This window comes from Bombus affinis, chromosome 5 (assembly GCF_024516045.1).
Source record: "Bombus affinis isolate iyBomAffi1 chromosome 5, iyBomAffi1.2, whole genome shotgun sequence".
Taxonomy (NCBI): domain Eukaryota; kingdom Metazoa; phylum Arthropoda; class Insecta; order Hymenoptera; family Apidae; genus Bombus; species Bombus affinis.
Window position 1 is genome coordinate 17,633,732 of NC_066348.1, and position 15,753 is coordinate 17,649,484.

General features: G+C 41.4%; 1 protein-coding gene and 1 long non-coding RNA gene across 23 annotated transcripts in view; one reads left to right on the forward strand and one right to left on the reverse strand.

Annotated features, from left to right (window-relative positions):
• LOC126916263 (ras GTPase-activating protein raskol) overlaps positions 1-15,753 on the reverse strand; it is a 251,021-nt gene that overhangs the window by 120,429 nt on the left and 114,839 nt on the right. For 9 of the 22 annotated variants that reach the window (XM_050721854.1, XM_050721864.1, XM_050721861.1 and 6 more), the window contains 2 exons: positions 10,573-10,689; positions 4,666-4,734 (listed from right to left, as the gene is read on the reverse strand). The exons of 5 other annotated variants lie outside the window; for them this stretch is intronic. In XM_050721854.1, coding sequence (XP_050577811.1) covers positions 4,666-4,734; positions 10,573-10,689 — 186 coding nt within the window. Of the gene's footprint in view, positions 1-4,665; positions 4,735-10,572; positions 10,690-14,618; positions 15,265-15,753 lie in introns of those variants that run through there. 8 more of the 22 variants (XM_050721869.1, XM_050721873.1, XM_050721857.1 and 5 more) reach the window with 4 other exon arrangements.
• On the forward strand, positions 1,287-3,623 carry LOC126916287 (uncharacterized). The gene is made up of 2 exons (XR_007710514.1): positions 1,287-1,468; positions 1,664-3,623. It is a non-coding gene; the product is annotated as an uncharacterized LOC126916287 (long non-coding RNA).

Sequence of the window (15,753 nt, forward strand, 5' to 3'; positions counted from 1 at the left end):
TTAATCTATTAATTGTCTAAAATAATCGACACATAAACTTGTCAAAGTCTAGCGATTCGCTATCTTCGTTCTATACCTTTCTTCTAAACTGTGCAGAAGAGGTCTAAACAAATAATTAAAGCGATACTTTTCCTTTCTAACTAAATTCCAGAATTAAATTTCACTTTCAAGCTTCAGCAGCTCGTGTTTAAATTAAATCATAAAACAATTATATATTTTAACATCTACCGAATAGGTACTTGATAATACATATGTACAATGATAAAAACGATATATTTGTTCACAAAGATAGATGGGAACGGTTACAATTAACTGCGACTTTCTCCAAGATTGGACAACATTGTCAGTGAACTCGGTGTTCGTTGTTACCGCAACGAAGTTCCTTATTATTCCGCCCTAAGTGCTCTCTTCCTGTTGGTTCGTCATTGCTTCGGTACTTGACCCGTTGACACCTATGAAATTACCTTTGTATTTGATGTAGTCACAGAAGGTAACCAGAAAGGACAACTCGACGAAGAGAGTGGATGGGCTAATGCACGTTGCAAATAGAGCAACGCAAATGAACGGAAGGTCCAAAGACGAGGAAGGTTGGGAACGTTAAGTCCCGAACAAGAGGCAGCTACGCAATGTATTCACCGTTTCGAAAGTTTAATCACGTTCCCGCAGGAATACTTTTGTACTTTCTTCGTAATAAGATTTCGTTTACTCCTTCTTCGAGCTACGAGGACGTTAAAGTTCGACGAAACTTTCCTTTGTGCAAATTCTTGTCGCGGATTTGAGATATTCTCAGACGATGCGCAACGAGTTCAACGGATAATTTGAAATAGTACACCAACAAATTTTTATTGTTATTTTGGTACAGAATTTTAGATATTGTTTTCAATATTAAATGATATTTTATTTACATGTATAGGTGTATATTTCTAAAATTCTTCGTGCCTACCTATTTTTGCAATTGCTTCTAATGCACGTTCGAATTAATTGACATATTAGTTGATGTTTAGAATCTACGAAGCGTTTGCCAATTGTTACGTATCGCCGAAAGTAAATTCCTCTTCGGCTACGCGAAACTCACGATCCAGAGACCGAGAGAAACGATCGGTCAATGAAACGTACACTTTTTAAAACGCTACGTTTACGTCGAGACCTGACTACACGCGTGCCACGTGAATACATACCATCCGATATCCACGAGCGACGACACAGCACCACGTAACTTTGACGCATTAACCTGGCTCCTGGCCATGCCGCGTCATAAATACGGGTTAACAGTGATCACCAGCAACGCGGTCGGCGACAATAACGGTCGAGATACTCGAAGAATTCGCCCGATAGGATGTTACGTGAACTTTGCGTAGTTCTTCGAGAATCGAACGCTAAACGAGTGTGAAGGATTGTTTTTGTGGAAGCAAGTGCAATTTTGATACTAGCGGCAGATTGACTAGTGCTTAATAGCAGCAGCGAGAACGTGAGTAATTTTAAGCTATGGATAGTAATAATAGGTGACTGTAAGATATAGCTCATCGAGAGTTTGAAAATTTTAAGAGCTCGAGATTGTTTTGAGACTTATACGACATAAAATATTACGTAGAATCCTGTTACGTATCCTGCCACATATGTATGTATTATATAAAGTTTATTGGTTAAGAATTTTTTATTATAGATGTCGAATATTTAGAAGATATTAGCAACTTTAGTGTAAGACAAATGTTTTCAATACTATTCGGTACCTATCGAGTTTGTTGGTAATAAGGCGGCCCCAAAGTTCATTGTAAGGCAGAGTGAAATTCTGTTTCCGCGAGAGAGCCGTTAACCATGGCTCAGCTTCTTCGTCCAAAGTTACATCAATGAAATAGTCGCGCGGTGGTTGCTCGGGACCGATGCCAACAGCTAATTTCCATGCGAGCAAAAGTTATACAACGAAGCTGTAACGTTCCTCGAAACTTCGATGGCCAACCCGATTTACGCGGAACTCGCTTGCGTTAGTCGAGGCCAGGGGATGACGTAACGCTTTGGCGAGGAAGTAAAATTTACAAAATTTAAGATCATGCCAGAAACTTGCGAACGGTTTCAACGAAATGGCGTCAACAACCGCTTCGATCGCCGCAGAGAATAAATTCAGAGAACGAAAATCATACCGTCGGCTTGTTCAATTTTGTGAAATTGAAGTTTTGACTCGTTTCGCGCAAAAACAATTATTTTTACCACGACTGAAACACGTGGGAAATTTGTTTCGCCTCCGATCAATACCAGCCAAGTGATCTTAAGAAAAATTTCCTCTACTTCGTATGCAATTGACAACGCATCGGTAACCTTGCATTAATACAAGGATATTCGTAATTGGAAGTTACGGCGAAAGGAAATTTGCTTGGCCTCTCGCTCCAAAAACTTGATCCACAAATGATTCCGCGGTTAACTGAAAGCAATTTGCTTGTACCTACATAGATTGTACGACCGTAGAAGACTCCTTCACCAGAACGAAACCAGAGAAAAAGATATGCCGGTAATGAGCACTTTGTTTCCACCCAGTGTTCGACATTCGTGGATGCAGAAAGGTAAATTCGCTTAGGTAAAAAGGTAAAATGACACGGAATTAAGGGAAAATTATGCGGTTTGCGAGCAAATACTCGAAGAATGAAAATGCTCGATAACTTAATAATACTAAAGACAAATAAAAAGAAAAGAAGACAAAAAGGTAGAAAATTGTAGGAACATAGAGATTGAGCGTCGAAGGCGATTCATCGAAAAGGAGAGACACGAGTTCCTATTCGTTGCATGTCGAACGCGTGCGAGCGGAAACACGCTGGTCTGTTCATTTGCTTCTACAAACAGCAGCTGCGAGTAGAATCGCGGCCGCATATGCACGTATTTGAATAATTGAGCAACAGCCTTACGCAAATCAGTCGAACGTAAATGTGTTCTAACTAGTACAGGAATGAGAAACATCGATACCAGGGATTTCCGATTATCTAAACTAGACTCTACACCGATAGAAAGACAGACTAACGGGCAAAGAATATTTTTTATTCTTATTATTAGAATGCTATTTTTTTTTGTTTGCTTTTTATTTTCTGAGCAAGAAAAGAAAAAATGAAGAAAAGGAGAGTGTGCCGAACATATCATAGTATAGTATAATACAGTGTAGCATAGTACAGGGTGTGCACATATAGCAACCTATACAAGTCTTGGATTGTCATCAAGAAAGAAACGCTGAACCATCTATTTTAATGTGTTTATAGAAGGAATGCTGTGATTTTAACCGCTGTATAGAGGCAAATTGTAAAAGATGTCAGCTTTCTTTTTGCTTCAAATTCTAGAACCAGTTTCATTAGTTTGTAGCAATATAGGCATGTATACGTATGAACTTGAGACCGTGTTTTGAGACCGAGAAACAGAAAAGGCTCTTATTATTTCATAAACTCGACTGTTCGCACGTTAAAAGTCATAATTATTGGTCGTTAGGTAAACTATAAGACAGCATAAAATTATTGGTTCACTTGGGAAATAAATCGCTGCCTACGAAAACAAAAACTCGAGTTGAATTTGTCATTTGTCATTCGATGTATCACTCGATAAGTGCTAATTATAAATCTAACGATAAAATAAAGTTATTATAATTACAGCATCTAACTTATACTCGTATAAACATTTTACCACTGTTGAACATTCGCGAACATATTATTGTTATGTTTACTTTAATTATTTATTGCGCATTATAGTTTTGTTTATCTATCGTTTATTTAAGAATTAATAAGAATGATAATTCAGCTTTTGTTCACCGATACTAACTTAATTGCATAACGTTTGTTGGGCTGCTTTTTCCACGGAACGATCACAGTGTCAAATCTTGGCGTGTAATTTTGTTTTGCCAATTTGTTATTTAATTTGCATGATATATGCTGTTAAGCGAAATTATCTATGACCTCGTTAAGCAACTATGCTGAAATAAATGGTAATTAATTACAATTAATACATGTCCTGATAAATGTATTTAATTATTGTCCAGGAGTCTGCAACTTAATACAAGTAGATAAAAGAGGTAATTCTGATAGCTTATGGAATAATGCATGCACATTTTTTGTTTTCCTAGACAATGTTTTCCATGAAAATTTTCATTAAAAGAACAAATTTTCTGAAAATAGATGGAGAGGAAAACGTGTCAACAAAGCATATAATACACAAATTTTATAGTTATTAACTTTGATCGAATCACCTACAAAATAGCGTAATAGTAGCTATAAAGGTCGTGAAATTGCTGGATATACTTTCAAATATTTCATCGAGATATATTGTACCCACACCCGGGAAATGACAAATTGTACCCACAAGAATCTCGCGATGATTTTCCACCGTAATTGCGAAGGAACCATCGATCGTCAAAGGATCACTTTGGCCAATTTTGTAAACTAGTACCCGAGAGAGAATTGCCATATGTGGCAGATCAGTTTTCAAGACCAACATGTTTATAAATATAATTATAAAATGAAGCAAGGCATCTGTAAACCTTTGAATCTACCCGCGATTATCGAGAAAGTGCATCGACGCGTTCTCGCGGAACAATCATATCTATAGTTAGCGTTTGCATTCTCAGCTGGCTCAGCTGGTAATAAAATTTGCGATTAACGGTGATCGAGTATGCGGCTAATGGGCTGCTCGTTTCTTTACCTTTGTCATCCTCCTTCGCCGCTAATTCTGGCGGAAATCCCCTTGGCAAGGACAAGGACTTTAACTCACCTGTAACAGAAGAAGACGTAAAATTACGGTTAAATACATTCGTTCTCTTCTACGAAACATCTCTTCTAAGATATTTCATACAAATTTTATAATTTTATATTTATGATGGAAATATCGGGAAAGCGAGAACTTCGGTGATAATAGAATTTAACGTACGTAGAATTAATCGATTATGTATCGTGTATCGTAAACGTTTTTCTCTCAGATTGTTAAATCGAAGTCAAGATCAGTGTTTTCGGAGTGCAATTAGCCGAGTTAAATCGAGATTAAAAAGAAAACGAAATCTATAAATGTATACTGTAAACATTTTTATACAAGTAATTTTTAGAAGCTAATATATATTGTACGTGTTCATAATTGTAATACAATTCGTATAAAATTTGACGTATTGATAAACCTTCTATCGAATGCTAGATACTATTACGTAACATTTGTTATTGGTATTATCATAAATATAACGTAACATACATGCACAGAAAATTAGAGTTTACTACAAAGGGACAAACGAATTGTAAGTTACCAACCATGAAAATAAATTACAGGTCGCAACGTGTAATTCTAAACATCTACGTGATAAATCAAAGAAATCGATGTAACAGAGTAATCCGACATCTTTAACTCATATCGTTGATCTTAAATCATATCGATATTTATCGTAAAAACTTTCAAAGATGTTACCAAAGCAAAATATCAATTGGTAACTGGTGTGTCTGTCAACGACATTACACGTGCTCTTACGCGATTCGGAATAATCTCCTTTACACGTTCGTTTCGCAATTACCAACGATCGAGTTCTATTCGAGTCAATGATACGCCATGCACGATACAATCGATATCCAGTGATCGTTCGAGCGAGGGCAATCCTCTCTATCAAACTGATCCAGGTATCGTCCGAAAAGTATTTGTATCGAACAAAAATTTCAAGAACGATGATCGAGTCGATCTGTTCGAAACATAGGTGTATAGCGTATACACGACGCGCACGATGCAAATGTATAAATGTATATGGTCGTGTGAACAACACAACGGCGAGAGGCCGGTGCAAGATTGTGCGAAACAATTAAGCTGCTTCGATGACCCTGATCTTTATCAGCTTGATCGTATAATCCGCGGTTTTCGTCGTGAACAATTAAGCAGCCGTCACCTCGAAACGCAAACCGAGGACGTTGTAATTGACGACCTCCGTTATTCTTTCGTTAACGATCGGAGGAAGAAGGAAAACAATATTCGTTGCATCATGGATTAATCGAACTGCTATCGTACAGGAATATCGGACAACTTTCCACTTACTCGTAGAACTCGCGCCATTGTAACATACATAATTAACACTGAATTCTGAAATACGAGGTTACCTCGCGGATTTTGTTGCGTTAATTCGTCTTTCCTTCGTATCGGATGTCGAGTATGGTGGCAAGAAAGTGCAGTATTTTTTTTTTTTTCTTTTTTTTAAATAATACATACACTTTGGCGATTATAATCTACAAATAAGGAACAATACGCGTGTCGTAAATACTCGAGATTGATCGAAGCAGGCAAAATTAACAAATCACCGCGTCGAATATTTTATATACACCGAATTCTGTTTTAAATAAAGGCTATATGTAGTTAACATAATTTGAATTTCTTTACAAAGGAAAACGTACTTACAAGAGGCAGCGATTAGTCTTACGATTGCCAAAAAGGAAACGTCTAATGGACGAGGCTCGTTTTCATAAACGTGCATAATACGACGACGACGTATGCCGTTAATTACATGAAATTCAATGCTTATTTGCCGGTGACGTCCGACACCAAAGGATAACCAGGTCGCCGTTAATTAATTCACCTTTGACTTTCGCTCGCGTTTCGTCGAATCGCGCCTGCTGTGAAATTGATTTTCATTTCGTGGCATCGTTGTTTGCCGACCGACCAAATTGCTGTTTGTGATCCCCGATTGAATTTTTGAACGTTCGTGCGACAAATGTTTCAAATTGGACAGGTTTCTGACAGGTAAGCTGAAATTGCCATTGTTCCCAGAAACAACGAGATATTAGAATTAACGAAACGAATTAACAGCGTGTATACGGAATACTCGCTTTGGAAACCAAATACGTACGTACCTTCTTATTTAAACGTTATTTCACGAGTGGACCTTACAGTAGTAATTCATTTTTGGGCTTTATTTCGCGTATCTTCTTAGATAACGAGAAAATGTATTATACAAGTTTTTGAACAATTTTGTGACAAATTATTCGCCGTTATCCACGCACGAATATCGCTATACTATAATTTCCAGCTCGTTGCGAAGCTTTCAACTTTTTCCACAAAACTGCGCACGAAGGTCCTTTCTACCGACCCGAACCAAGTTGATTATGGAATAAATATGGGTCGGTGCGTACGAGCTAAATGCTCGACGAAAAAGACTCGAAACCTTGTAAAAAGTGTGCACGTAAAAAATAGAAAATAGAATTGAACGATCTACGTTGCCTTTTATCGTTATTCCATCGAAATTGTTGCGGTTTAAAAAAAGGGCAATGCCTGCAATGGCTTAAATAATGACCGCGCGATAGAAATATTCAAAGGGAACGATATCGCGGTGAAAAATATACGATACACTCTATAAAAGTCCGAATATCTATCTGTATATTTCTCGTTCAAAAATTCAACTGCCCTTTGCATCCAAAAGTTAACGATTCAAAACTTTCGATGCGCGCTAGCGTAGGTATATCTTTTTTTTTCTAAATTATCCAATACCGACGTTTATTGTAAAACCGGATAGCTGTATTTTTCTAGCGCGTTCAACGTCCAACCAACTTTTGCATCCACCTAATAGAGACTAGAGGTAAAAGCTCGGAAAGAAAACTCGCATGTGATATTTTTCCACGGTAAAACGAGTAGAAGGAGCTCTCGGGTGAGAAAAGCGAACTTTTTGTCGCAGTTAAATCGGACATTAGCACGCGGCTCGGTCATTGTTTCGTGTTCCGAGCTCCGCATTTTTGCGTAACCAGGTGAAAGCTGTGTTCGACTCCTCCAATTTCCACGCGGCCGCTCCACTTCCTTCGACTTCCCGCGTTCACGCGCAATTTTTCTAGCCTATCGCGTACCTGTTGACGCTTCAGTTCGCTTGACACCGCAAACGAAATATGCAATTCTCGTTACCCTGCCAAGGCATTTGCGAATGTCTCGCCAGAATCGGCGATCTTCCAACAAGCTGTTAATTCTTCACGCTTTCTCGGGATACGCTAGATTTTATTAACGCGTGGAAGAAACGACGACTTTGCTTCTCGCTCGTTTCTTTTCTATCCTACAAAAACGTATTCCTTAAAATATATCTTTATCGCGTTCTCCAACGATTAAACAGACAAAATTTGCGTCGCATCGTCTTCGGACTAGAATCTAAAGATACCAAACTATGGAAAAATAATACTTCACGTGTCGACGACGTTATATCTCTTTATACGTTATATATCTCAACGATGTTCCAAATACGTAAATATATGTAAATAAATTTATAAATTTATTTATTTATCTACAAACGTTTCTATAATTAGTTCCACGAAACTTTGAATATATAATACTACGCGAAGCATATTTCCACGACCGCAAAAATCGAAGTAAAACTATCAAAGGAATAACGTTTTACAGCCTGAATGAAATAGTAGCGACAATCTGAATGAATAATTAGAGTGGAAAAAGGAATGTTGAAAAGGCAAGGAAGATAATAAGAGCGAACGCGGAGAACCGCACGAAATGTAAACGGCCATCAACACAAATAATTTTTGCTAGTATCGTATCTTCACGCATATGCATACTAAGAGATACGAAAAATGGGTCAACGATAACTCGTAACGACATAGTTCTCGACGAAAGAAATGACACTTAAAAGTATTTAAAATAGCGAAACGTTTAACCTCATAATCCGATCGAATTTCTCATAGGTTTTGACAAACTTGGACCTTTCAATTCTTACATGCATATGTAAATACAAATACGAAAAAGGGGTAAGTATATGTGTATATCACTCGTAATATATACTGATTTTTTGTAAGATTGTTCGCATCGGCCACAAGCGGAAGCCACAAAGTAGAAACGGCACGAGTAGAGAAATTTTTGTGATGTTATTAATTTTTTTTTTTTTTTTTTGGATACATACGTAGAGATTTCGTGCGTCGCCTTCGGTACTTACCTATTCTGTTTCTGGGGGAAAAAACGTATTTGTACTAATAATTCTTGAAACAATAAAGCGACGTACAGAACATATCGCGTTTTTATAGTCGCCACAACCCGGCAAATTGACGGAAGAGTCGGAGGAGGGTTAATAGCAGAAGATCGTGCACGAGCCGAACATCGAGCCGCACGTTGCTAACGCCCCGTTCAAGATAGATTATCCCTAGCTACTAGAAACCAGGCCAACGATAAGCTCTCTACATCGTCGGGGACTCGGCCAAAAAGGAATCCATGGAAAAGCTATTTGTCGGGTATTACGTAAAAATGTCAGGAAACCAAGGTTGTTCGACATCGACGTCGCATCGGCAGCTAAAATTCGAAACGGTGAGGAATATGGGTCGGTCGACGTGCGAGTGGAATACGAATGCCAGGGCCGAGAGAAATTCCTTTTGCCGTCGCGTGGAAATCCGGATTCCAGGGAAGTTTCTTACTTCCTGGAACGGCTCGGTTCGCTCCGTATTGCGGTTCCGTTGCGCCAGTTTCCGCCAATCGAGAATGGAGAAACGTAAAAATATCGCTGGCCCGTCTCCAAGCGCGCGCGTATCTTCTCGCGTAAACAGACGAAAAACTGTTTCCACACGCTGCATGGACCAAGGAAACCGGGAAAGAAACACACGCGCACATCGGTTCTCTCTTTGTCCCTTTTTCCTTCTCTTTTCTCGTTCGAAGCCGTTTTCTTTCTGTTCCACTCGAGACGAAACGTTCGAAGAAGATAAGATTAGGAGCACGGGTAAGCCGAAGGTAGAGGAGAATCAGACGTCGAAGGATTTTCGTTCTATCGATTTTTCGGAGCTTTCATCGAGTTTGAAACCCGACGTGGAAGCCGTTTGGAACCCGGCGAGGAAGTAGGTCGACACGTTGTTCGCCGATTTCAGGAACAAGTTCTTTTAGATTTGGAAGGAGCAAAGTGTATCGCGGAAGGATGGTTTTATAGGGGGAGTTATTTGGTGACGATACGCTCTGGTTGATTTCTCAAATAGATTACCAGGATGTGCGGTAAATTTCTATCGAAAATACAGCGAATAATTTGGAAATCTTAAAACGACGAATACAGCTGGAAACGATGGAATAGAAAATACGTTCGTGCTCGATCGTGTACATTTTTTACGATACCACGATATCCATTTATAGATGCTATTTAACATTCGTTCGATGCTCGACTACTATTTTAAGAGCTATTTCAATTTTCCTACGTTCCAAGTACGATAATAATCAGATGCAAAATGAGTATCCTTCGCTACAGCATGCTTCTTGTAACTTAATTATACGATTAACTATATCATTCAACTTTATGCAGATACAGCCAACGTTCGATTCTCCAACGCTCGTATTACGCGCAATTAAGAAACGCACTAAAGAAAAGGAACATACGTGGAACGAAAGAATCGTATTTGAAATCGTGTCGGACGATATTTTAAACAAATCGCAGGATTTAACGCGATCAAAACATCTTCGCATCGCAATCTTCGCGTCGAACGAAGAATTAATAAAAGATACGCACATCGTAACAAGGAATTAGGAGGATCGTATGAAAAAGATGCAAGTTGTCGAATCTATCGATACCCTAGTATCGTACTTACGATTAAAAAAATAAAGAATGAGAAAAGCTAATGTTCTGAATGTCCCACTTACACTCCACGATAAGACGATTGGAATCGTGTTCGCTTAACGAGGACAATTCGGGATCCAAAGTATGTCTCTGTTGTAACCCTCTTCTTGGAAGGGTGGATACCCTTCTTAGCAATAGCGCTATATAAACATCACAATCATTTCAACACAATTACATTTATAGCGTAATTAGATCGATTAAATTAAGCGAAATTTCGAAAAGAATCCAAAGGAACGCAGAAGAACGTTTACTTGCGCGAAATAAGACAAAGAGAAGGATACAGATACACGAAAGAAAAGCTGCGATGAAAGATTAGCGTGACATTTGCGAAATAAGAATAGGGCAACGAAGTAGAATCAAGCTGAAAGTTCCAAGCAAAAATTATGTACAGTTATGTTAGAAATTACACGGAATGGCAACGTAATAAATAACGAGTATTTTAAGAGTAACGATTATTTTGTACATATCGACGTAAACACTTTGACCAGCTTTCACCGACTTTGTTCAGTTCGCCGTTTTTACAGAAGACAAAAAATCTTTATCTTCGGTCGCAAAAATTTTTCGCCTAATTCGCATCGAGTTCCATTCGCGCGAACAACGCTGACGTTCGTTCAAAGTGAGAGCCGCTGTAACTGCGAGAGATAAAAGAGCCGCGAAACACGGAAACACGCGTCCGTAAGCCTATCTTGTTCGCGGTGCGCGCATCGTAGATGCAGCTGCAGTATACACAGGCGATCAAAGCGTCTAACGTCTGAACGTACGTTCGTTCGTTCGCGCTAGTAAACTCGATTCGATAGAATTCGCGCTCGTTCTCATCGCGTTACAGTTATTTCGTTCTGTATGGCGCGCTATGAGAAACAGATTCGAGTTTTGTGAACGGGCTCCTTTGCTCCTCTGTCGAGTCTCCGTAAGCGCTTTCGGAAACGCGCTGTGCCTTTTATCGCCCATCTCGTAGCGTCGATATCCCTTCTAATTAATAGAGAAGACAGCACGCCAAACGTGCCTAAACACCTTACGATTCGTTCGCTCCTGACACGAGCTAACTCGAGATACTACGTTCCTAGACTTTCGTCGGTCGACGAGCGATAAAACTTTCTTCCGCGATCCAGTTTCCGTTTATTCCAACAACTTTCAACGCTTCGAAACTAATAACCGCGTATTCCGGATAAGAGGCGGGCGAGGAATAGAGAGAAACAGGTCGATCGATGAAACTTGGTCGGTTCCTTTCGCCTCCAGACTAAGAACGTCTCGCGAAGGATAATTGATATACTTCGTTAAGATATAAATTAGTTAGCAGGCTCTTTAGACGTTCGTGAAATAGACTTAGGTATAAATCATATTGCAAGTTTGCGCCCTACATTACGTACGCGCTACTGTGACAAATTATGCGATAGAGCGTGAGAACGGTTAATAGAAAACTGCTAATAAAGCTGGTTCGGAAGGAGCAGTAAGTGGGGAGAGCAGAGAAGGAAGGAGCAAAGGCGTGGCACGTAATGAGAAAAGGCCATCAGCGAGGTAACTACGATGCATTTGCTGCGTGTAGCGTTGGGATATTCACGCTGGCCGTACAAGGAGGTTGAGTCATGCGACAACGTAGGAGGAGCAAAGGATGCACCTAACCCAACGTCCGATAAGACGATACCTCCCTCCTCCGTTTTCCTCCTTTTTTCTTCAAAATCAATGGCATCGATAGTTCGACCAGCCAGAAATAATCGACTACTTCTGACGTTCCTTCGTCTCTCGCGACTTATCGCCACTGTAGAAATCTAATATTATTCGGCCTATTTGAACGACTCGTTCGAGTTACCAATATCGGTACAGAGGATCGACCGTAGCCGCGGATCACGCGGCCTGTCCCTTAAAATCGATCTATATCGATACGCAACTAAAACTTTTGCCAGCTCTTCGAGGCTTGTCCTTTGTACGATTGCGCCGAATCGAATTGGTCCGCGGAGCAATTAGTCCGGTTGAAAGCCGTGCACCGTGGCGGCAGCTAATCGAGTTCGAGGCGAGCAAGCTGTGGCGTTGTAGTCGCGATTAAGCAGGAATATACATACCCCGGTGGTTAAGTTATACCCCGTGTAACCGAAGCAAAGCAGCGTCAGATCGTGTTACCGCCAGCATTGTCTCCTTGAGTTACCAAAGCACCGACCACCGCGTTCTAACCTCGTCCTTTTATTCTTCTTCCCCCTCTCGACCTTGCGCAAAAACGCTCTGGAACTCGATCTTCCGATGCCGGGACGATCAGCGAACAGCAACCGAACAACAACTCGGTAAATCGAAGCTAGACTTTGCGTATTCGAGATCGGACGAAACTCTGCATTTCCGAGGAATTTGCCGCGTTAAGACGCAAGTTTGACAACGACGTCGAGAGACGAAACGTTTTGTCGACGGTATTCGGAATTTATCGGCGAAACGGATGCAAACGCATCTGTCGATAGAGAGACGAGCGAACGCCAATCCCCTCGAGCGCTAACTCGGACAGCGATTTCATCGCGGGAACGCAACCGACAGTGATTTTTAATTAAACGTACGGACGTTTCAATTAAGATCCTCCGGTGTCGGCGCTTCCCTCTATCACCCCCTGTCGCGCTTCCAGCCACTCTCCGTTCCATCGTTTCTCGTCTCCGTTCAACGAGCACGCCCTTCGATCGCTGTTTCTCGCCTTCGCGATCCGCCTTTCCACTCTCGCACGATGTTTCGACAGATGTCGCCAGATCCTCGTTCACCCCTTTCTTTTCGCACCCTCCGCTCTTTCCTCTGCTCTTCTCAGCGATTGCAACAAGTTGTATCGTCGATCGTAAAAGTTGTATCGTCGCTTAAACGTCGACAATTTTGTCAACCGATTAAATTAACGGCGATTTCTATCTTTAGATCGATCGAGTTAGAGGACGTAACGCGCGATACCGCCGAAACCGAGTAATCCACGAAAAGAAATACATACGCGTCTGAAACAATTCCAATTAAACATAATCTAAATACTCTGCTACGCAACGGGAGATTCATCGATAGCGAAGCTTTGCGTCGTTACGAATCGCCGATTTCGTGCTAAATTACGAAGCGAAGTGATGCGCGTGAAAACACACACACACACACACACGTACGATTTCTTTAGGAAATAGCCTGCAGCATTTAACGACGCGAGACCAACAGGTTGCGGTTTCCATTTCCGCAAAAATACCGAATCATACTTGCCGTTTTCCACGATTAACGATGATATCCCGTAATTGGCAATCGCTACAGCCACATAGAAACGTTTTCATCGCATATACGATATAAAGGTTAAGCGCAAAAGCGGAGGGAAGCCGGAAAATCGCGTAGAGAAAGCTGAAACGAAAGGAAGCGAAGAAAAATGCATAAAACGGTACAGGAAACATCGATAAACGTGGTATAACAACGTTCGAAGCATCTATCGACCGCATCATCGACGTTATTATTTGGAAAACCGATAGTTTCATTTTCAAACTAACTGGTATTTTATCTGACCAGGGTAGTTGAAATTTTACGATTCTAACTATAACGTGCTTATTTCGTTGGTGCTAAACATCGACGAAATGATTTTTCTAGCTATTTATATGGTTTCGTAACGCGGCTTGAAAACCGAAAATATTTTCAGATACGCAATGCGAGTCTGATATTTCTTCGTATCCTGTCTTGCGTAAATACGATGTGTCAACGAAAAGCCTGAACGTAAAAGCGGAAATGTGATTCATTTGAGTTTATATCAGTAAAAACATAAGAACATTGACATTTATTTTTCGTAGTTTTATTCACAACGTTATGACGAATTCTACTTGAAGGAAGCTTTAATAATATTTTCTCTCTACCAGTCTAGTCTAGACTAGTCTCTCGAATTCAAGGATTTCGATGATCGTTCGAGAGATGCGTACGTAACGCGAATTTAAGGCGAGCGTTCCGACTACATAAACGTTAACCGACCATCGAGAAACCAAAGCGTTTCGCGACTATTCAAGCTCCGATATACTCGTGGTTGACGCAGATGCCACGCGTTGGAAATAGGAAGCCAAGCGAGAGAAGAAAGAAAGCATAGCACGGTCCCATCACTTACAAACGCTACCCGCGTCGCTCTCTTCCTTGCCACTGAGATCCAAGTGGTTTTTCCTCTTGCGACGCACTATAGAATTCCACACCTTCTTACGGCTCATCGCGAACATCAATTACCAATCGACTTATCGTCACAGAGCCACGAGGCGAGGCAACGGTACGCAACGAACGCGATTCTTCCTGACCGATTTTCCAATAGGATCGCGTGTCCCGGCGAACTAGGTTAATCGACGCTTTCGTCCGATAACGAAGCATCCGTTATCGACGCGTCATTATCGACTAACGATTAGCAATGACATCGTCGGAGGATCGTCAACCTGTTCGACTCGTTTCAACCGAAAAACACTTTGCGATCGTACGACGTTGAAAAACGAGTCCCGTCTGGACAGGAAAACTAAGAAAAGTGCACTTCGCGATCGCGATTACGTTCAAACTACTCGTTCGTGTCGTCTCGAAACTACGAATCCACTGGAAGAGACCTCATCGGGCCGCGCACTGGTACATGGTAGTAGATGGTAAGTAGTTCGAGGCGAACCATCGCGTCGCATCGGATCGGACTGTGATCAGCGAATCAGCGAGTATTTCGCTGCTTCCCAACGCAATTAGGCGATCCGTGGACTCGCGACAGCTCCATAATTAGTTCGCAGTTCGCCTTGGACCAGGGTTGCTCCCGTTCGATTCACCGAGCACGGTCAGCTCGAACGACACGGACGGACAGAGAGACGAACGCGAGTACCGGGTTGGCAGCGACGAGATGCAGCCGATCGACCGGACAACCAACAACGAACGAAACGGAAGCGGTCACGGGGAGAAGCGGCGGATTTTTATCCGCGAGTGCGATTTCGCGAGCGAGCGAGCGACCATCGTTTGCCGACACGAACGCGATTCTATCGTCGCGAGGCAAACGCACGAGGACGAGAGCAGCGGCGGCACTTTTATCGCATCCGCCGCGAACAGCTCTTTCCACGCGGAGGAACCGACCGCGCGTTAACCTTCCGCCGCCAATCGGCTGCTGCGGAATCGAGGACGGTGGGGACACGACTCCAGGAAAATCGAGCGAAACGTCGCGACGATTTTACCGAGTGCCCTGGAAAACCGCGCTCTTACGCAGGTTCTCTTAGGCAGGTTCGCTAGCGTAA